This window comes from Schistocerca serialis, chromosome 6 (genome assembly GCF_023864345.2).
Source record: "Schistocerca serialis cubense isolate TAMUIC-IGC-003099 chromosome 6, iqSchSeri2.2, whole genome shotgun sequence".
NCBI classification, from domain to species: domain Eukaryota; kingdom Metazoa; phylum Arthropoda; class Insecta; order Orthoptera; family Acrididae; genus Schistocerca; species Schistocerca serialis.
The window spans coordinates 477347653-477371784 of record NC_064643.1 but is presented as its reverse complement, the minus strand read 5'-3'; the positions used below and the strand labels follow the sequence as shown (position 1 = coordinate 477371784).

At 40.1% G+C, this 24132-nt stretch overlaps 1 protein-coding gene across 1 annotated transcript in view; it reads left to right on the top strand.

Annotated features, from left to right (window-relative positions):
• The window catches only part of LOC126483815 (nuclear pore membrane glycoprotein 210), a 260572-nt gene that overhangs the window by 90245 nt on the left and 146195 nt on the right, over nucleotides 1-24132 (top strand). Inside the window, exon 6 of the mRNA XM_050107008.1 lies at nucleotides 16960-17250. Coding sequence (XP_049962965.1) covers nucleotides 16960-17250 — 291 coding nt within the window. The remainder of the gene's footprint in view (nucleotides 1-16959; nucleotides 17251-24132) is intronic.

Genomic DNA, 24132 nt, shown 5'->3' with positions numbered 1-24132 from the left:
AAGCAGCAGTCCAGAGTGAGGAGGGGAAGTAGGAGGGATACCAGGAAACGGATGGGAGGAGAGGAGTCAGTGCTGCCTGGCAGAGTGGGCAGGGATTAGGTGGCAGGACAAGGCTGCCAGGCACAGCATCAGGTGGCTGGAGGGGGTAGGGAAGGAGAGGGGGGGAGGAAATGGAAAAGGAGTGGGGCATGAAGGGGAAAAGACTGGTGAGTGTGTTGGCAGAGAGCTGCACTCAGTGAGGGTGAGGGGATGTGTGTGTTAGGACCGCTGTTGTTTACTATATACATTAATGATTTGGCAGACAGGGTGGGCAGCAGTCTGCGGTTGTTTGCTGATGATGCTGTGGTGTATGGTAATGTGTCGAAGTTGAATAGCTGTAGGAAGATACAAGACGACTTGGACAAAATTTCCTGTTGGTTTGATGAATGGCAGCTGGCTCTAAATGTGGAAAAATGGAACTTAATGCAGATGAGTAGGAACAACAGAGCTGTAGTTTTCAGATACAGTATTACTAGTGTCTGGTGTGACACAGTTTAAGTATTGAAATATCTGGGTGTTTTTTCCCTGAGTCTTCTGACTGGATTGTTGCGGCCCGCTATGAATTCCTCTCCTGTGCTGACCTTTTCATCTCAGAGTTGCAACCTACTTCCTCAATTATTTGCTGGATGTATTCCAAGCTCTGGCTTCCTCTACAGTTTTTGCCCTCTACAGCTCCCTTTAGTACCATGGAAGTCATTTCCTCATGTCTTAACAGATGTCCTATCATCCTGTCCCTTCTCCTTATCAGTGTTTTCCACATATTCCTTTCCTCTCCGATTCTGTCCAGAACCTTCTCGTTCCTTACCTTATCAATTCACCTAATTTTCAACATTTGTCTGTAGCACCACATCTCAAATGCTTAGATTCTCTTCTGTTCCGGTTTTCCCAGTCCACGTTTCACTACCATACAATTCTGTACTCCAGATGTACATTATCAGAAATTTCTTTCTCAAATTAAGGCCGATATTTGATATTAGTAGATTTGTCTTGGTCAGGAATGCCCTTTTTGCCATTGCTAGTCTGCTTTTGACGTCGTCCTTGCTCCATCCGTCATAGGGTATTTTACTGCCTAGGCAGCAGAATTCCTTAACTTCATCTACTTCATGACCATCAATCCTGATGTTAAGTTGCTCGCTGTTGTCATTTCTACTACTTCTCATTACCTTTGCCTTCCTTCAATTTACTCTCAATCCATCCTCTGTACTCATTAGATTGTTCATTCCATTCAGCAGATTATGTAATTCTTCTTTACTTTCACTCGAGATAGCAATGTCATCAGCGAATCATATCGTTGATATCCTTTCACCTTGAATTTTAATTCCACTCCTGAACCCTTCTTTTATTTCCATCATTGCTTTCTCGATGTACAGATTGAACAGTAAGAGCAAAAGGCTGCGTTCTTGTCTTACAGCCTTTTTAATATGAGCACTTTGTTCTTGGTCATCCACTCTTATTATTCTCTCTTGGCTGTTGCACATATTGTATATGATCCTTCTTTCCCTATAGCTTACCCCTACTTTTTTCAGAATTTCGAAACATTTTGCACCATTTTACATTGTCGAACACTTTTTCCAGGCTGACAAGTCCTACGAAAATGTCTTGATTTTACTTCTGTCTTGCTTCCATTATTAACCACAATGTCAGAATTGCCTCTCTCGTACCTTTACCTTTCCTATATCCAAACTGATTGTCATCTAGTGCATCCTCAATTTTCTTTTCCATTATTCTGTATATTGTTCTTGTAAGCGACTCAGCTGCATGAGCCATTAAGTTGATTATGCGATAATTCTTGCACTTGTCAGCTCTTGCTGTCTTCGGAATTGTGTGGATGATGCTTTTCCGAAAGTCAGATTGTATTTGTCCAAACTCATACATTCTACACACCGACATGAATAGTCGTCTTGTTGCCACTTCCCCCAATGATAAGTCCTCCAAAGCTCTCTTAACTTCTGATTCTAATACTGGATCTCCTCTCTCTTCTAGATCAACTCTTGTTTCTTCATCTATCTTGTCAGACAAATCTTCTCCATCATAGGCTTTCAGTGTATTATTTCCACCTATCCGCTCTCTCCTCTGCATTTAACAGTGGAATTTCCATTGCACTCTTAATGTTATCACCCTTGCTTTTAATGTCACAGAAGGGACAATCATTTCTTTTTCGATGTCTTCACATTTTTCCTGCAGCCATTTCGTCTTAGCTTCCCTGCACTTCCTGTTTATTTCATTCCTCAGCGACTTGTATTTCTGTATTCCTGAGTTTCCTGGAACATTTTTGTACTTCCTCCTTTCATCGATGAATTGAAGTATTTCTTCTGTTACCCATGGTTTCTTCGCAGTTACCTTCTTTGTACCTATGTTTTCCTTCCCAACTTTTGTGCTGGCTCTTTTCAGAGATGTCCATTCCTCTTCAACTGTACTGCTTACTGAACTATTCCTCATTGCTGTATCTATAGCTTTAGAGAATTTCATCCGTATCTTGTCATTCCTTAGTACTTCCGTATCCCACTTCTTTGCGTATTGATTCTTACTGACTAATGTCTTAAACTTCAGCCTACTCTTCAACACTACTATATTGTGATCTGAGTCTATACCTGATCCTGGCCTTTAGCGCCAATTTCCCACCCCTAGGACAAGAAAGTGCCCTGAACCTCTGTCTGCTCCTCCACCCTGTTTGACAAGGCCTTTGGCAGAATGGGATGACTTCTTATGCCGAAAGTCTAAAAACTGTCAATGCTAAAACTGTGGTAGGGAAGGCAAATGGTTGACTGTGGTTTTTTGGGAGAATTTTAGGATTGGTTCACCTGTAAAGGAGACCACAAATAGGACGCAGGTGTGACCTATTCTTGAGTACTGCTTGAGTGTTTGGGCTCTGTACCAGGATGGATTGAAGGAAGACATTGAAGCAATTGAGAGGAGGGCTGCTGGATTTGTTACCAGTAGGTACCAGTAGGTTTGAACAAAATATAAGTGTTTTATGGAGATGCTCTGGGAACTCAAATGGGTATCTCTGCAGGGAAGGCGGTGTTCTTTTAGGAAAACACTATTAAGAAAATTTAGAGAACTGGCATTTGAAGCTGACTGCCAAATAATTTAGCACCCGCCAACTTACATCACATGTAAGGACCTCAAAGATACAAGAAATTAGGGCTCATACAGAGGTGTACAGATGGTCTTTTTTCCCTCGCTCTATTTTGCAAGGGGAACAGGAGGGGAAGTGACGAGTAGTGGCACAGGGTATACCCCACTGCGCACCTTATGGTGGATTGCGGAGTATCATGTAGATGTAGATGAGGTGATAGGACAGGAGATGGAAACTGTGGAGATAGTAGGTTACCCTAGGTTGAGGCTGGGGTGATTTCAGGAGCAGAGAATGTGTTGTAAGGAGAATAAGATGGGAGTTGCAACACATTCTCTGCTCCCGAAATCATCCTGGCCTCAACTGTCTGCACACCCTCCACCCAACTGGTTCCACCACCTCTGTCCTGTAACCTCCTCCCAGTCCATGTTCCCTCAGCCGCATTGTGTCACTCTTTGCCAGTGCGCTGGCTCCTCTCTCCACATGCTAGCCCTTCCACTTTCCCACCCCATTCCAGAGTGCTGCTTTCGTTCAATGTAAAAGTTGCATTCTGGCCAGTGCGACCAGAGGTAGTCGTCATGTGTGCATGAGGTGTGCTTGTTTGTGTGAATGTGTGAGTGTTTTTCATTTTCTTTCTGAAGAAGACTTTGGCCAAAAGCTCAATGTATAATAATCTTTTCATTGTGCCTGTCTACATTATCATTGTGGCGAGTAGCTAATTGCAAACTAGCTGTGGAAGAACTAAGGAAATAGTTCAATCCTCTGCTATCATGCTGACTGAACTTCGAGGGCCAAGGACTGTATAAAGATGACATCATGGCCAATGACCCATTTACATCCATGGTTGTTTTTTATCAGTTTCACATTATGGAAAGACAAAATTAATAAGAGACATAAAACAAGACAGAAGCAACAAAAAAACTGTGCCAAATTTAAAAGAACTCAAAATCCCCAAGATTGACAAAATTTTACAAAGCTCGAAATTTGACATGAACTTCAATTTGAGATGCTTTTACCAGCTCCATGATCCAAAAAGATTTGGGTTAAATGCAAAGAACAAGATACAAGTAGTACCATCACTGGGAGATAGCAGTTGTAATGTCACTGATGACAGTGCAATTAAAGCAGGCTTACTATACACAGAAGATGAAGTAAATATTCCAGAATATGAATCAAGAACAACTGCCTCTGTGAATAACTTAAATGTAGATAGCCTCAGTGCTGCGAAACAGCTTAAATCACTTAATAAAGGCAAAGTCTCTGGTCCAAATTGTATGCCAGTTAGGTTCCTTTCAGAGTACACTTACACAATATCTTCATACTTAGCAATCATTTACAACCACTCACTCATTGAAAGGTTTATACTTAAAGCCTGAAAAGTTGCAGAGGTCACACCAATACTCAAGAAAGGAAATTAGAGCAATCTGCTAAATTATAGACCCATATCACTAATGTCGAATTGCAATAGAATTTTGGAACATATACGAGGGTTGGAACTTAAATAGTGGCAACTATTTATTCACAACCGATACAAAAGAGTTACATGTTTGCACCTGTTACTGTTCTTCGAAGTAGTCAGCAGCGTTGTGTAGAATCTGTTACCAGCAATGCGGACGGCGTAGTATACCATTAGCGGAGCCTGTTCTGTTGATGTTGCGAATGGAGCAGTCTACTGCCTGTCGAATCTCTGGAACAGTTCTGAAGCGAATGGCACAAAGTGGTTCCTTCATCTTCACAATCAAATCAAAGTCACAAGGACTTAAGTCCGGGGAGTATGGTGGATGGTACGTTACTTCCCAGTCCCATCAGCTGAACAGAGCAGCCACAGCTTGCGCAGTATGCGCCCGCGCATTGTTGTGCAACATGATGGGTGGGTTGCGCAGAAAGTGTCGCCACTTCTTTCACAAAGTTGGTCGCAGGTGATGCTCTAAAAATGAACAGTAATACTGTGCATTGACGGTCTGCCATGGAGTAACGTAATGCGTTAGGATAACACCATCACAGTCGTACATGAGAATCACCATAACTTTCACCATACTGGGGCTGTGACGCACTATCAACTATCAACCCATAATGATGCCATTCGTTGGATTGGTGCTTCAGTTTTGGCTCATACAACGTGGCCCATGTCGCATCCAGTGTTACAACAGGGTGTATACGACCCGGGACAACCGGAAGACCCGGGAAAAACCCAGGAATTTTTCCATCTGGGAGAAAACCGGGAAAAACCCGGGAATTGTTTAGAATTCTGGGAATTTTTCATTGTTTTAGTTTTCAGTTAAATTTTTGTGATTTTGACTGGTAAGAACCAATACTCTAACAAAGGATATTATTGTATCCCGCTACTGCAGAATGATACTGTAGAAACAAAACATGAACGGGAGGGGGGAATGCAAATAAAACTTAAGTTGCAAAGGAAATGCACCATATACAACAACAAAACAGTGCTCATACAAGCGTCTGCCAACATTTAAGTGTGTCAAAGGCCTTAGGAACACTATGCAATGCTTTATAACAGCAAATTGCCTCTGATGAGCGTGATGTGACAACTGTTTAAATTAGATTCGTTTGAGTAGTTGCAGGTGGGCTCTTGCACATGTGCAGTTGAGTCGTGTATGAGTAGTACCTCCTCCCGCTTTTGGTTACGGGGATGTGGCTGGGCGCCACTACTTAACATTGTCCTCGTTCGGAAATATCATAGATCCGGGGCTGATGCACAAAGCAGTCAGTGGGGAGGTGGGCCGTCTCCACGTGACCTGAGTTTACGTTCAGTGATTTTGTTGTTTCCTCTTCGTTTATTGCTCTCACGTTAAATGATAACAAAACGGATTTTTGTGGCCGGGAGCTATCAAATGAATTAAAATACGTTCGCATAATTACGGCAGCCTAAAATATGTTAATAGTTTCAGATTTTATTTCCACCTTTGAAAGTCAAGCATTCATCGCCTTACAGAACAATGAAGTTATTTTTGCTGGTTTGCTAAAGAGATTTGGCTTTTATTAATCCTTTCTACTGAGACAGTCAATTTATTTGAAAGGAAGTGTTTAATTTCACACTATTGGCTAGTTTCAACTGTTCGCTGCATTTCAAGTGCATGTATGGCATTAAGCTATAATAAAGAACCAAACATGAGTACTGGTACTCCAAGAAAATTTACATACGGATGTGCATTTTAAGCCGAATTATGCACTTTAGTATGGTGCGCAAAATCCCGACGCTCTTGAAGTATCCTTTGATGTCTTGTTTCTTTTATGACATAATGTAAGATCTTTTAATGTACGAACATATGGGCTTCCTGCGTCATCGTAGCTGCGCAAGCGTGGTGACGCCAGTTATCTGGCAACTGCTGAAACGAACCTATTTCTAACAGGTCGCGGGAAAATATTGCGAATGATGGTTTGAAAAGCTTTACATTCAAAGCAGATTTCCTTTTATGCAAGATGAATTATGTGCGAGAATGTACGATGAATTTCTTAAATCACAAAGCGTTTGACTCTCATTTAAAACTCAACTCTTTGAGGATGACCATTTAGAAGTATTTCGAGCCCAGAAGATGAGACATTTGCGTCGTTATTAAAAATTTTACTGGCACATTTGTGTGTGTATTAAAGTGCAACACCTGCAAAAAAGATCAACATTATATGTGAAAGCTTAGCTTCTCTTCCAACTTACTAATCTTAGAGACCAATATTATATGTGAATGCTATGTATATTAATTTAAGCCATTAACTTTTCTTATTTGTGTACTTACTTAAGAATGATCTTGCTATTGGCTATCACGTGTCCTATTGCTGTCATCAGCTGGCGAGATCTCGTGAATGAGCTAAGACGCTTACAAAAGCGCATCGCAATCTCAATTTCAATGCTTTATTTGGTGGAATTCAAATTTATACCTTCGTAATACGGAAATATGCAGTGTACATGTTGCTGCACATCAAAGGTCTTTCAAAACGTGTTTTTCCCCCAGAGTTTCGTTTTCTAAAGTGCCAGGAAATTCTACGTTGGTATATAAAACCATAAATATTCAAAGGATTGATGACTTTTACAGTGCCGAGGAAGAGTATACTGTCACTTAACATGGAAAAAGTGTATTTTCATCCGGGAGAAAGTGTATTTTTAACCGGGAAATCCCGTAAAAATTCAAGAACTTTTTTTTCTTTGTCCACGTATACACCCTGTGCAGTATGCTGCAAGAAAGCCTCTCCTTCATGCTCATAGCGCTCCAAGTGCGTCTGAGCAGCATCTTAACTCATCCATTTCTCCATTTTCATCAAGTCATGCGGATTCCATCGTGATGCAATTTTTCGCATGCCCAGGCATTCCTTTAGGATGGAAAGCACAGTTGTATGTGCTAATCCGATTTCGTGGGCGAGCTCACGAATCGTATGGTGTCGATCACTGTCCACTAATGTGGCAACAGCATGCACTTCTTCTTCAGAGATGCTAGGACGACCTGCCCGATGCATGTCTGCTACAGTTTGCCGACCTTCATTGAAGGCTTTTACCCAACGTGCCACTGTTCTGTAGAGCGATGTTGATTCCCTGCACGCCTCTTGAAGACCTTGATGGCACTGTCGTGCTGTACGATCTCTGGCAGATTCACTCTTGATCCAACTCCGTTGTTCCTGTTTCGAAAACATAGTGACACTGTTACGTTAGAGCCTCGCTCACAAGTGACTGAGTTTCCCCTGATTGTGCGCACACCGATGATGTGGGACGGACGAGGCCATTTGCTCGGAGGTAAGGTAGATATGTCAACAACGTGTGTTATCAGTGACAATAGTAGTTTCCATTGTATAGTGTCTCCACAGCAGTGTTGCCACTATTTAAGTTCCAACTTATGTACTTTGTTACAACATTATGAATTACCTTGAAGAAAACGATTTATTGACAAATAGCTAACACATATTCAGCAAATATCTTTCTCTTGAAACTCGCTCTTTATTGTCATGAGGTAAGGAGTGCTATCGACATAGGTTGATTACCTACTTTTATATTTGCTGGCAGTTTTTGACACCATTCCTCAAACACGACTTTAAATCAAATTGCATGCTTATTGAGTATCGTTTCAGTTATATGGATGGATTTTGTAAAAGTATTATGTGGCATACCACAAGAAATTGTTATAGGCTCTCTGCTGTTCCTCATCCGTGTAAATGATGTAGAAGACAGTCTGAGCAGCTCTCTTAGTTTGTTTGCATTTGATGCTGTCATTTACCATCTTGTAAAGTTATCAGATCAAAATCAGTTGCGAAGTGCTTTAGACGAGATATCTGTCTGGTGCGAAAAGGGGCAATTGAATCTAAATAACAAAAAGTGTGATGTAATCAACATAAGCACTAAAAGGACTCCACTAAATTTCGGTTACCGGTACATGATAAATCACACAAATTTGAAGGCTGTGAATTCAGATGAATACTTAGGGATTTAAATTATGGATAACATAACATCAAACGACCACATAGATAATATTGTGGGGAAAGCAAACCAAAGAGAGTGATATATTAACAGAACTCTTAGAAAATGCAACAAATCTACTAAAGATGTTGTCTACACTAATGTTCTCTGTCTTCTTCTGGAGTATTGCTGAGTGGTGTGGGATCAGCATCACATAGGATCCTTGGAGGACATCTAAAAAGTTCAAAGAAGGGCAGCTGGTTTCATGTTATTGTGAAATAGGGGAGAGAGTGGCACCTCTCTTTTTTTTTTTTTTTTGCTGCAGGTTCTTCTCATGAAATTTCAGTCATTAACTTTATCCTACAAATGTGATAGTATTTTATTGGTGCCCATTTATGTAGGGAAAAATTATCATCATTATAAAAAAAAAGAGATGTCAGAGTATGCACAGAAAGATTTAAGTGTTCATTTTTCCTGCTCACTGTCCGATAGTGGAACAATGGAGAAATAGCTTGAAGGTGGTTCTTGAACCCTCTGCCATGCACTTGGTTATGAATTGCAGTGTAGTCATATTGATGAAGATGATGGTAGGAGCTTCACACACGACTAGGGCACTCTGTGGATGTCAAAACACATATCTCCCAATGTGCACCCTTGGAAGACAGCTAAATTCATGATTCACATAACAACACTATTTCCAACAAACTATGCCTTCAGTTGCCTAATACCTATATTTGCCTTAACTTCCCCGATCCCCATGGCATAAAGCCCTCGTTATCTACATACTCAACATACACTATCATGTGATATTCAAAGGTGGTACAATTCGTTTATTTCTCGAGTAGTTGGCATGACAAGCTCAAGCCTCCATCTAGTGGTGCTGAAAGTGGGTCTCGTCCCTTGGACCAGTGGCAGATCGGTGTAGTAGGTCATCGGCAGCTGCTACCCACAGTGCTGCCTAGGTGTGGTGCTTTCTCATGTAGTCAGCATCCCATTCTGGGGGTGATCTCTGTCATGGCTGATGTGGCAAGCTGAAATGGTCCGCTGAGTACAAGACGGCCTGCTGGCAGTGACTTGTATATGCACAAGTGGATTGGTGGCTAGGAGGTCTCAGTTCGAACTTCGGCTCATAAGGTAAGGTTGGACCCTCTACCAAGTGGCCCTTTCAAGATGACTGTGGAATGAAGTGACACCACGCTGGAAGCCGACTCTGTAACGGACGCGTGCATGATGACTTGGTGATTTGATGATGGCAGTGTGGCACCTCTTTTGTTAAGTTTAAGAATTTTTACGTGGGGTTTATGGTTCTTTAGTTACATATAAGTGATAATAGTTAATTTTCAAGCACAGTGACTAAGATTATGTAAGAGTAAGGAGAAATTAAATCATAGAAATGTAATACAAACTAGGTCATAATGTGATGAGAATGTTTTTTCACAGCTGATATATAAGTGACGAAACAATGTAGACTATTTTGTTAGCATTCGCATTCATTCACATTCACATTGCTTTCCTTATAATTTGAAAGCAAAGTGTAATTCAAAGTCATGTGTATTGTTTATGCAGTCCCAGTCACAACTTAATTTCAAAAATATAGTGAGACAAGTGGCATATTTTAAAGAGGTTTTTGTGAAAGAGTATTGAGTTGGCTTCACTGATATTTAACTATACTGTATATCTGAAAAAGCAATTTGCAATTTTTTACATTATGTTAAAGAAGTTCAGTGATTTTCCTGATAGCTGGTATGGTTCAGTGAGCTTATTCAAATCCCAAAAACCGAAACCACAGAGAAAAAAAAATTTTTTATTTAGTTAGAACAACCACTATTTATACATTTCATAGCAGATTTGTTGTGGTGTTGCTACCACATTTTTGATGTATACTACCTGCTGAAGTGTCCGTGGTTTTGGTAATTACCTGGGTACTGGCCAGCAGGCAGGCAGCAGTGACCATTGAGTGCATGGTGCAGTATTATGCTAGTGATTTGCTGGAAATGGCGCTCTTGAGAGATTCATGATAAATGCAAACTAAGTAAGGGGCCAGTGCCACAGAATACTATGTAAAATGAAATTGGGATTTCATCTGGACCTGGCGACATATTTGTTTTCAACTCCTTCAGTTGCTTCTCTATGCCAGGGATTCTTATTTCTGTGTCCTCCGTGCAGGAGTCCACGTGACAATCAAATGATGGCAAGTTTGTATGATCCTGTGTCACTTCCATATAAGATCTTATCATGACTGTAAAACTGAATCCAGTTAGCTGTAAAAATAAAATAAAATGTGATCAAGACTGTGAATTTTACTATTTATACAATATTGATAGTCAAATACAGTTTTGTAAGTTTTATGTCTATATTTGATGTCTTTCTTGTCAGTTCACAGTTGTCCAGCAGCTGAACTAGTATGAGTTGAGTTTTTCCACTAGGTGTGCATTACAGAAGAATAGATTCAAATGCCTGTTCACATAACCAGACTGAATTATTATTTGGTTTCCGTAAATCACATATAGTGAATGCTCGGGTGATTTCTTTGAAAAGACCATCACCAATGTCCTAATTTATTTGAGCTCTTGATCTATCTGTAATAACCTTATTGTCAGTGAGATATTATATGCTAATCTTCCTTCTTGCATCAGAGATTAGATTGCACACAGTTTACTGTCAGAATGGACATTTGACTACATTAATAATTTTATCTTCTTTCTAATAAGGAAATAAAAGCTTCTGTCCCAGCTGGAAATGAGTGTGACTGCAAATAGTGATGTAACTCTTGCAGATACAGTTAAATCATGGTGTGAAGTAATGTGCACACCAGTAAAGAATTGCAGTGGTAACAAACCCGTTAGCTTTTTGGGAATAAGCAGTGTACTTAGCACTGCCACCTTTCATGTAGAAGACAGGAAAGCTCTCTGAATAAAGTTTGTGCACCAGTACAGGAACTGTAAATCTGTTGGGTCTAGATACTAATGTGAAGCAGAAGATGATTCCCATGCTTACCAAATGCTGAGACAAAAGCAACTGCAGTCGGACTGATGAACATACAGTGAAATTATTCATCAAAACTTTATGTTTTGTAGATTAAAAATAAGAATGTCCTTTATTGTTGGATGGACAAAGGGGGATACAGTGTCTCAGAGGGTAAATGTGTAAGGAAGGAGGAAAAAGATAGTCGATGCCTACATCAGTACATCATATGATTGTAGTAACAATGGATATTGAGATCTCTCTATAAATATACCAGTAGTCCCATTCAAGTTTCAGTTCCTGAAATTACCTCAGGGAGGCTGAGTGCAAGTAGATCTTTTGGACTGTGTTAGCGTGACCTGAACATATTTAAGTTCCTGAAGTTGTGCTGCGAAATTAGGTTAACCCTTCTAGAACTCCACTGAACCTTTGCGGCAGTCATTACACTCTTTCACAGCCTCGAATTGCGTTCCTTAATCCATGCACAGTCTTTTGGTAAAACCCGTGAGTTACATTTATCATCACATATTACCATCCCATCCGAACTTTGTTATCAACAGGGTGTTGATATATTAGAATAAACATTGTCTTCTGAAAAGACTGCAAATATTGGTTAGCAATTTTACTCGATAAGGCCACCAGAGAACTATATTACAGGCAAACTGTTCAAAATGTGAGATTTTTTCTTAGTTTCATGAATTAGTTCAGATTGGCCAGTGAAATGCACCTATTACCTCTAAGATTGCAAACAGTCACTTAGTACCTGTGTCATCAGGGCCAAATGCTAAATTTGACTTGGAGGTTCTTCAACTTCCTATTTCAACAATATATCAGAGAAACTGAGCAAATTTGTCTGCCTCCAAACACTGCCTCACAGTCCTTTGGCAACAAAAGTCATAGAAAATATGCATGAACTATAACATTAATCAAAATGAAAGAGGAATGTCACCTTTGCAGTTGCTGCAACAAAAAAATTACAGAAGTATGGCAGATAGACAGGGCTACTATAAATGGTTCATTCATTTTTAGAGCTCTACAGGGTGGTCCATTGATTGTGACTGGGCCAGATATCTCACGAAATAAGCATCAAACGAAAAAACTACAAAGAATGAAACTTGTCACGCTTGCAGGGGGAAACCTGATGGCACTATGGTTGGCCCGCTAGATGGTGCTGCCATAGGTCAAATGGATATCAATTAAGTTTCTTTAAATAGGAATGGAAAAATTCTTTAAATAGGAATGGAAAAATTGGTAGAAGCGGACCTCTGGGAGGATCAGTTTGGATTCCGTAGAAATGTTGGAACACGTGAGGCAATACTAACCTTACGACTTATCTTAGAAGAAAGATTAAGAAAAGGCAAACCTACGTTTCTAGCATTTGTAGACTTAGAGAAAGCTTTTGACAACGTTAACTGGAATACTCTCTTTCAAATTCTGAAGGTGGTAGGGGTAAAATACAGGGAGCGAAAGGCTATTTACAATTTGTACAGAAACCAGATGGCAGTTATAAGAGTCGAGGGGCATGAAAGGGAAGCAGTGGTTGGGAAAGGAGTGAGACAGGGTTGTAGCCTCTCCCCGATGTTATTCAATCTGTATATTGAGCAAGCAGTAAAGGAAACAAAAGAAAAATTCGGAGTAGGTATTAAAATTCATGGAGAAGAAGTAAAAACTTTGAGGTTCGCTGATGACATTGTAATTCTGTCAGAGACAGCAAAGGACTTGGAAGAGCAGCTGAACGGAATGGACAGTGTCTTGAAAGGAGGATATAAGATGAACATCAACAAAAGCAAAACGAGGATAATGGAATGTCGTCAAATTAAATCGGGTGATGCTGAGGGGATTAGATTAGGAAATGAGACACTTAAAGTAGTAAAGGAGTTTTGCTATTTAGGGAGTAAAATAACTGATGATGATCGAAGTAGAGAGGATATAAAATGTAGACTGGCAATGGCAAGGAAATCGTTTCTGAAGAAGAGAAATTTGTTAACATCGAGTATAGATTTAAGTGTCAGGAAGTCGTTTCTGAAAGTATTTGTATGGAGTGTAGCCATGTATGGAAGTGAAACATGGACGATAACCAGTTTGGACAAGAAGAGAATAGAAGCTTTCGAAATGTGATGCTACAGAAGAATGCTGAAGATAAGGTGGGTGGATCACATAACTAATGAGGAGGTATTGAATAGGATTGGGGAGAAGAGAAGTTTGTGGCACAACTTGACTAGAAGAAGGGATCGGTTGGTAGGACATGTTTTGAGGCATCAAGGGATCACAAATTTAGCATTGGAGGGCAGCGCGGAGGGTAAAAATCGTAGAGGGAGACCAAGAGATGAATACACTAAGCAGATTCTGAAGGATGTAGGTTGCAGTAGGTACTGGGAGATGAAGAAGCTTGCACAGGATAGAGTAGCATGGAGAGCTGCATCAAACCAGTCTCAGGACTGAAGACCACAACAACAACAACAAATAGGAACCCCCATTTTTTATTACATATTCGTGTAGTACGTAAAGAAATACGAATGTTTTAGATGGAAAACTTTTTTCACTTTGTGATAGATGGTGCTGTAATAGCCACAAACATATAAGTATGTGTTATCACATAACATCCTGCCAGTGCGGACAGTATTTGCTTTGTGATACATTACCCGTGTTAAAATGGACCGTTTACCAATTGCAGAAAAGGTCAATATCATGTTGGTATATGGCTATTGTGATCAAAATGCCCAACGGGCGTGTGCTATGTATGCTGCTCGGTATCCTGGACGACATCATCCAAGTGTCCGGACCGTTCGCCGGATAGTTACGTTATTTAAGGAAACAGGAAGTGTTCAGCCACATGTGAAACATCAACCACAACCTGCAACAAATGATGGTGCCCAAGTAGGTGTTGTGGCTGCTGTCGCGGCTAATCCGCACATCAGTAGCAGACAATTTGCACGAGAATCGGGAATCTCAAAAATGTCGGTGTTGAGAAAGCTACATCAACATCGATTGCACCTGTACCATATTTCTATGCACCAGGAATTGCATGGCGACGACTTTGAACGTCGTGTACAGTTCTGCCACTGGGCACAAGAGAAATTATGGGAGGACGATGACAGATTTTTTGCATACATTCTATGTAGCGACGAAGCGTCATTCACCAACGGCGATAACATAAACCGGCATAATATGCACTATTGGGCGACAGAAAATCCACGTTGGCTGCGACAAGTGGTACATCAGCGACCTTGGCGGTTTAATGTATGGTGCGGCATTATTTTATCAATGGCAATCTAAATGGTGCAATGTATGCTGATTTCCTACGTAATGTTCTACCGATGTTACTACAGATGTTTCACTGCATGACAGAATGGTGATGTACTTCCAACATGATGGATGTCTGGCACATAGCTCGTGTGCGGTTGAAGCAGTATTGAACAGCATATTTCGTGACAGGTGGATTGGTCGTTGAAGCACCATACCATGGCCCGCACGTTCACCGGATCTGATGTCCCCGGATTTCTTTCAGTGGGGAAAGTTTAAGGATGTTTGCTATCGCATCCATCTACAATGCCTGACAACATGTGTCAGCGCATTGTCAATGCGTGTGCGAACATTACGGAAGGCGAACTACTCACTGTTGAGAGGAATGTCGTTACACGTATTGACAAATGCATTGAGGTTGATGGACATCATTTTGAGCATTTATTGCATTAATGTGGTATTTACAGGTAATCACGCTGTAACAGCATGCATTCTCAGAAATGATAAGTTCACAAAGGTACATGTATCACATTGGAACAACCGAAATAAAATGTTCAAATGTACCTAAGTTCTATATTTTAATTTAAAAAACCTACCTGTTACCAACTGTTCATCTAAAATTGTGAGCCATATGTTTGTGACTATTACAGTGCCATCTATCACATAACGAAAAAAGTGGTCCAACTAAAACATTCATATTTCTTTATGTACTACACGAATATGTAATAAAAAATGGGGGTTCCTATTTTAAAAAATGCAGTTGATATCTGTTTGACCTAGCGGGCCAACCATAGCGCCATCTGGTTTCCCCCTTTAGACAAGTTTCGTTCTTTGCAGTTTTTTCGTTTGACGCTTATTTCGTGAGGTATTTGGCCCGGTCATGATCAATGGACCACGCTGTATATTTTCCAAAGTATTACCTGTACAGATATGACTGGTACATACATAAAATCATGAACTCACCAAGTTTGCATTTTCCACGCTGTAGATGTTCTATGAGTGAGCCTCAGAGGCCACATGTCTGAGCAGTAGTCAAGTTTGTTCCATAACTGATGTAGCAACTTCCTGTCAGCGGTTGTTGCAGCGGCATTGATATGCTCTCTGAGCTGTTCCAGTGTTCTTGGTAGTGAGAGTATGTAAACACGGTCCTAATGGTACCCCCAAAGGCAAAAGCCATGAGGCCTTAGATCATGTGAGCTGTGAGGCCAAGGGAACAGAGCTACATCATCTTCACCACTATGTTAAGTCTAGCAGTGTGGAAGTTCATTGTTAAGCTAGCAATGTACATTGATGTTGCCCCGTTCTGTTGGAAGATGAAGTTCTCAGAATTAGAAATCACTTGTGGAAGCAACCACAACTGCAACATACCGTGGTAAGAGGTACTCGTCAAAGTCTTCTTGCAGAAGAAAAGCAGCCCATACAGCTTCATCCGTGACATTGCACAGAAAACGTTAACCTTTGATCAATCTCTTTCATGTGCCACAATTTCATGAAGATTTTGCGTGCCGCACTTTCTCACATTGTGGTGACTAACCTTTCCATAGAAATGGAAGGTTGCTTTTTCACTGAATATCAGGTTGGAGGCGAAATGTTCACCCTCATGCTTTGCCACCATTGTGTTAAGGCACTGCACTCATACCACCAGCTGGTGACTTTGTAGTTTACAGTTCTATTCATGCATCAATGATATTTGTACACACTTGGAAAATACAGAACTTTGAAAATTAATGAATCATTTGTAGTAGCCCTGTACTTTTGTAGCTATGTATTCATCCTTTTACATGCGGAATTGAGTAGACCCTTGAAGCAAGAATCTCTAAGAAGGAAATAAGAGCAACCTACAGAATGAAAGTTCATGTTGGGAACTGTTCTAGTACCATCAAATGAGGTGAAGTTGACCAATTTTGCATTTTAAAATTAAATATTTCTGAAACTAATAAAATTAATATATTGGTTTTTTTTTCAGAGCATGGTTATTGAGCTGCAGGAGAAAAAGAAAAAAATGAGTCTCTATTAAATTTGCTCTAGCAAATTGTTAAAAAAACTGTGTTGCTTAATATCACCTTACCTGAGGCTGAAGTTAAATAATTATCCATTATGTGATAACTGTGACTAGTTTATGACTCTAGGGTGACCTAGACTTCTTAAAGTTGTTGTTTTACAACCTGACTTACTGAATAGATCTATGCCAGGAAAAATTTTACAAATAATTTACCCTGTGTTTTATTTTCTTATCTAGAGAGAACCACAGACTGAGCATTGGTGATGGTGTAGAAGTGGCTACTTTGATACCTGAAGCATATTTTGAAATACAAACAAAATCTAATAATGGAACATATGTTTATGGTTCACCGTCTGAAGTAGGAACAGCTCAAGTGCGCTCAACTCTCTTATCTGTGACTGATGTAGAGGGCCGCATACATGCAATTTCACCAAAGATTTCTGCTCAGGCAAATCTTATGATTTATAAGCGAATAGCCATCACACCTTCAGAGGTCTTACTTCCATGGCATCCCTTGAAGAGACCAAAGTAAGTAATTTGGAACAAAATCTTGATTCTGCATTGTGATTTTTAAATATAATTCATTGAAGAGAAAAGGTCAGAATATTTCCATTTTTGCTGTAAGGTCTAGAACAGTTATGTTTTAATATTATGCAACAGATAGTTGCTACTCTACATATAGCAGAGATGCTGAGTCGTAGGTAGGCACAACAGAAAGACTGTCAGGAAGTAAGCTTTCAGCCGACAAGGCCTTCATGTGTGTGTGTGTGTGTGTGTGTGTGTGTGTGTGTGTGTGTGTGTGTGTGTGTGTGTGCGCGCGTGTGTACTTCCAATGAAGGCCTCATTGGCTGAAAGCTTACTTCCCGACAGTCTTTATGCTGTGCCTACGTGCGTCTCAGCATCTCAGCTATATGGTGTGTAGCACCTATCATTTTTGTAGTATTGTCAGATTCCATCCTGGATTTTCCATTGTTATGTTTTATTTGATTAATGCAAAAGTATTTGAAATAAATTGTGTGGCTGCAAGAAAGTGAAAGTATGTTGTTCTTGCATATATAACATGATGTTTCCTTGTAATTCAATGATTTATTTACGAAGAGCAAAGATTTCACCACTTCTGTTCACATTCTCAAAAGATGCATGGCTATAGCTTAAATAAAATAACTTTGTGATTGACAGATAGCAGTAGGAGGGAACAGTCTTTTTGGCATGTTGCTGTCCACTCTTCACAAAACTGTACGTGTTCCTAAGAAAGCAGGCAATGAAATGAAATGATCGTATGGCATTTATTGGCTGGGGTATCTCCTTCGGGGTTCGGCTGCCTTATTGGAAGTCTTTTTAGTTGATGCCACTTCGACGACTTGCATGTCAATGATGATGAAATTGGTGATGAAGGACACACAACACCCAGTCTCCTGCCAGGAATCAAACATGGGCCCCCTTGCGTGGTAGGCAGTAAAGCTGCCATTGCACTATGGAGGCAGACAAGCAGGCAATAATTAAACTGTAATGTTGAGCAGCAGAAGAAAAAAAATGACATTATAGATACTATTAATCTTTGTTGCAAATTCTGGATGTAATTGAGCCTATGAATGAAAGACAACCACGGACCATCCAGAAATTGAGTGACAATATTAAATGGCAGGAATGCGTGTGTGTGTGTGTGTGTGTGTGTGTGTGTGTGTGTGTGTGTGTGTGTGTGTGTGTGTGTTTGGGGGGGGGGGGGGGGGGAAGACAGACACCTTGTGGCTCAACTTTGCATTTATATGTGACTTGATCGTCTTCTCTGTGTCACAAATGACCCTCCTTTATAAATTTTTATTTCCTTTGAATGCTTCTCTGCTATTCACTTTTACCCATCTGCCACTTCTGACTTCTCAAGACTTTTTAAAATGTTACATGCTGCTATATTTTTATTACAGTCCTGCTTTCTTTGTTTTTCCTGGATCCTGAATGATCATATTGAATCATTGAAGAGTCTCATTTCTCCAGATCTTTCCCCCTTTTGGTACATGAGGAAACACTGCTGTCTTGTTTGTGCCTTTGCCTGTCGTAGTCTTACAGCCCTTTCTGGTTCCTTTTGTTGAGTGCAATTGGACAGGAATAGTTATTTATATTCTAGTTTTTTCTTTATACTTGTAGTCACCTCTCATGTCACTTACATGCAAATGTATGTCTTTGGGATACAGCAACATAGTTGCCTGTGATTATTTTACTTAATTTCTCCATTGTTCGTTGCTACACAGAGATTCCCTGGTCACATTGATTGACACTGGATATCACACCAAAACATTTCCCAGTGCATTTCAAATGATGTCCCATTCACACCAGTTCTCACCACAGCCAAATGGTACACTTATTCAATATCATAGTGATTCTAAATGTCACTTTATGTAGATGATTCCAAACCTTATTTTTCTTCCTGTATCTACGATGACTATGCGGCTTTTGTCTGCCTATTTTCTTTCACTTTTGCTTACCACTAATGTATATTGGGTTCCACCTACATTTTGTATAACAACTAGAACAGTTAGTCTAAGCTGGTTTATTTCAATAAATGGATGTAAGCTTTCTAGTATATCAGAACACTACTACTGCTGCAGGTTACCTTTAAAATGAGCAGGGATAAACTCAACGTTTCTCTGTGCTGGATTTTATTTATTTTTTCCTTCTGATTTTCTTGATAGTCATTATATGTAATAGATTGTATATTTGTTAAAAACCAGAGATTTTCTGGCGAGCAGACTAAAATATTGAGCTATCTGCCAACAATACTACTGCACACTATGTTATTGTTTCATAATACTAAACTGATCTAAATTTCACTTTCCTTGTTACATAAACTGCCCCCCCCCCCTCTCATAACTCCCCACTTCCCACTCCTGCCCCCATTTACAAACTGAACATGTTAACATTTAACTGATACGCTTTTTATTATATAATTTATGCATTAATTTTTACAATTCTCTTAGTTTGTTTTACAACTCAGGCTCTCAGTCTGGCCCTTTTTCTGTACCAGTCGTTAGTGTGGAAAACCACTTTCCTTGAGTCAAATACCTAGCTTATCAGTAATGTTATAACAAAACCATGACATTTGCTGATAGCCACTGACTTCTGAAGGTGATCTCCAGTACTTGGCATTGAATAGCAAATATTTCCTGCCTTCTCTGGCTTCAAGATTGCTGGTATAGGTCATGCTTTCTATGTGCTCTGCTGTTTGTAAGTTGTTTCTTTTTTTCTGATCATGTTGTTCAGAAAACTTCAGTTTTTGTTTTTGGTAAATGTTGACATGTCTTTAAAGATATGTTATGGAACATATCAGCCACAAGTCATTAGAGTGAATCATCTTTTTTACCAAACAAGATAATAAATTAATGTGTGGGTCAGTTTGTAACTACTGATAAATAAAGGTCAAGTCTCTTCTTAGCAGTGGAATCATGGAATCTGGGTGGTGCTGACCTGACCAGCAGCATGATCAGATAGTGGATGAATTACCAGTCAGAAGTCAGTAACCTTTGAAAATGACAGTGACATTTTCTTAGTGTGTCCATTGTTGCGTCCAATATAATCATTTACAAAATTACTGTAGAAGACATAATGAATTTGGAATTGCTGTCATTGTGCGCCTTGTGGCACCATCTTCGTGCAAACGTACAACATCAAAGAAAGTTCTACGCATCAGCTGTTACAAACCAGCTATTCCACACGCTAAACAAATAAGTGAAGTAGCACGTATGTCTACAAAGGGAACATCGAGATGACATGCATTGTGTAGCACAGTGACACACCCTCATTGTACCAAATGGATGAGACGGAGACATAGTGTTGGACTCCGCTTGAGTAATAATAAGAACTATGTAATGGAGGCTTTCACAACTGGATATCTTAGCTGTTGATGAATCTTCTGGGTTGTATGGTTGTGGTTCATGGAACTTTTTCTTTCCTGGCATTTCACCCAGAGTTGCTCGTGGTTCAGCTGAGTCTTGCTGACTGACAGGTCAGAGAATGGAGGGCGACATAAATACTGTGAAAAAAGGGCATTGTAGAAGTTTACATTAGTGCACGTTGGGGAACTCTCTCTCCAACACATCCTCCTTCCTAAGCTTCCTTGTGGCAAAAACCCTCAGCTAGCACCTATTCTCAGCTGCCCCCTTACCATTCCTTTGTGCTCCCCTTTTCTCCTTTCATTTTCCATCCCCATTCCTCCTTGTTTTAACCATACACACCTGACCCCTCCCTCCTCCATACCTCTCTCTCTCTCTCTCTCTCTCTCTCTCTCTCTCTCTCTCTCTCTCTCTGTCGTGTGCCACAGTCTTAAGTTTTTTAATTACTACAATATGTTGTTGTTGTGGTCTTCAGTCATGAGACTGGTTTGATGCAGCTCTCCATGCTACTCTGTCCTGTGCAAGCCTCTTCATCTCCCAGTATCTACTGCAGCCTACATCCTTCTGAATCAGCTTAGTGTATTCATCTCTTGGTCTCCCACTATGATTTTTACCCTCCACGCTGCCCTCCAGTACTAAATTTGTGATCCCTTGATGCCTTAGAACATGTCCTACCAACCGATCCCTTCTTCTAGTCAAGTTGTGCCACAAAATCCTCTTCTCCCCAATTATATTCAATACCTCCTCATTAGTAGGAGTAGGAGTAATCTTCAGCATTCTTCTGTAGCACCACATTTCGAAAGCTTCTATTCTCTTCTTGTCTAAACTATTTATCGTCCATGTTTCACTTCCATACATGGCTACACTCCATACAAATACTTTCAGAAACGACTTCCTGACACGTAAATCTATATTCTATGATAACAGATTTCTCTTCTTTAGAAATGCTTTCCTTTCGATTGCTAGTCTACATTTCATATCCTCTCTACTTCGACCATCATCAGTTATTTTTCTCCACAAATAGCAAAACTCCTTTACTACTTTAAGTGTCTCATTTCCTAATCTAATTCCCTCAGCATCACCCGACTTAATTTGACTACATTCCGTTAACCTCGTTTTGCTTTTGTTGATGTTCATCTTATACCCTCCTTTCAAGACACTGTGCATTCCGATCAACTGCTCTTCCAAGTCCTTTGCTGTCTCCGACAGAATCACAATGTCATCGGCAAACCTCAAAGTTTTTACTTCTTCTCCATGGATTTTAATACCTACTCTGAATTTTTCTTTTTTTTCCTTTACTGCTTGCTCAATATACAGATTGAATAACATCGGGGAGAGGCTACAACCCTGTCTCACTCCCTTCCCAACCACTGCTTCCCTTTCATGTCCCTCGAGTCTTATAACTGCCATCTGGTTTCTGTACAAATTGTAAATAGCCTTTTGCTCCCTGTATTTTACCCCTGCCACCTTCAGAATTTGAAAGAGAGTATTCCAGTCAACATTGTCAAAAGCTTTCTCTAAGTCTACAAATGCTAGAAATGTAGGTTTGCCTTTACTTAATCTTTCTTCTAAGATAAGTCATAGGGTCAGTATTGCCTCACGCGTTCCAACATTTCTACGGAATCCAAACTGATCTTCCCCGAGGTCGGCTTCTATAGTTTTTCCATTTGTCTGTAAAGAATTCGCGTTAGTATTTTGCAGCTGTGACTTATTAAACTGATAGTTCAGTAATTTTCACATCTGTCAACACCTGCTTTCTTTGGGATTGAAATTATTATATTCTTCTTGAAGTCTGAGGGAATTTCGCCTGTCTCATACATCTTGCTCACCAGATGGTAGAGTTTTGTCAGTACTGGCTCTCCCAAGGCTGTCAGTAGTTCTAATGGAATGTTGTCTACTCCCAGGGCCTTGTTTCGACTCAGGTCTTTCAGTGCTCTGTCAAACTCTACACACAGTATCATACCTCCCATTTCATCTTCATCTACCTCCTCTTCCATTTCCATAATATTGTCCTCAAGAACATTGCCCCTGTATAGACCCTCTATATATTCCTTCCACCTTTCTGCTTTCCCTTCTTTGCTTAGAACTGGGTTTCCAACTGATCTCTTGATATTTATACAAGTGGTTCTCTTTTCTCCAATTGTCTCTTTAATTTTCCTGTAGGCAGTATCTCTTCTGTTACCCAAGGTTTTCTACTAGCCCTCGTCTTTTTACCTACGTGATCATTTGCTGCCTTCACTATTTCATTCCTCAAAGCTACCCATTCTTCTTCTACTGTATTTCTTTCCCCCATTCCTGTCAATTGTTCCCTTATGCTCTCCCTGAAACTCTGTACAACCTCTGGTTTTTTCAGTTATCCAGGTCCCATCTTCTTAAATTCCCACCTTTTTGCAGTTTCTTCAGTTTTAATCTACAGTTCGTAACCAATAGATTGTGGTCAGAGTCCACATCTGGCCCTGGAAATGTCTTACAATTTAAAATCTGGTTCCTAAATCTCTGTCTTACCATTATATAATCTATCTGAAACCTTTTAGTATCTCTAGGGGTCTTCCATGTATACAATCTTCTTTCATGATTCTTAAACCAAGTGTTAGCTATGATTAAGTTATGCTCTATGCAAAATTCTACCACGTGGCTTTCTCTTCCATTTCTTAGCCCCAATCCACATTCACCTACTATGTTTCGTTCTCTTCCTTTTCATACTGTCAAATTACAGTCACCCATGACTATTAAATTTTCGTCTCCATTCACTGCCTGAATAATTTCTTTTATCTCATCGTACATTTCATCAACTTCTTTATCATCTGCAGAGCTAGGTGGCATATAAACTTGTACTTTTGTAGTAGGTGTGGGCTTTGTGTCTATCTTGGCCACAATAATGTGTTCTCTATGCTGTTTGTAGTAGCTTACCCGCACTCCTACTTTTTTATTCACTATTAAACCTACTCCTGCATTACCCCTATTTGATTTTGTATTTATAACCCTGTATTCACCTGACCAAAAGTCTTGTTCCTCCTGCCACCGAACTTCACTAATTCCCACTATATGTAACTTTAACCTATCCATTTCCCTCTTTAAATTTTCTAACCTACCTGCCTGCGTGATTCCACGCTCCGATCCATAGAATGCCAGTTTTCAAAATTAATCATTATTTACGGAGCAAGGTGGCACAGTGTTTAGTGCACTGGACTCACATTCAGAAGAACAACAGTTCAAATCTAAGTCCAGCCACTCGGAGTTAGGTATTCCTTTACGTCCCTAAATTGCTCCAGGCAAATGCTGGGCTGGTTCCCTTAGAAAGGGCATGGCTGATTTCCTTACCCATCTGTGAAATAACTCAGCTTTTGCTCTGTCTCTGATGACGTAACTGTCAATGGAACAGTAATCCCTAATTTTCTTTCCCTCCTTTATTCCTTATTTTGTATCTGGTGCTAAGAACCACTGTATGTCCCTGTCCTGCCTCACAGTACTTCCATATATCCTCTCTGCCTTGCACATCTTCCTGCTTTCCAGTTGCCCATTCGTT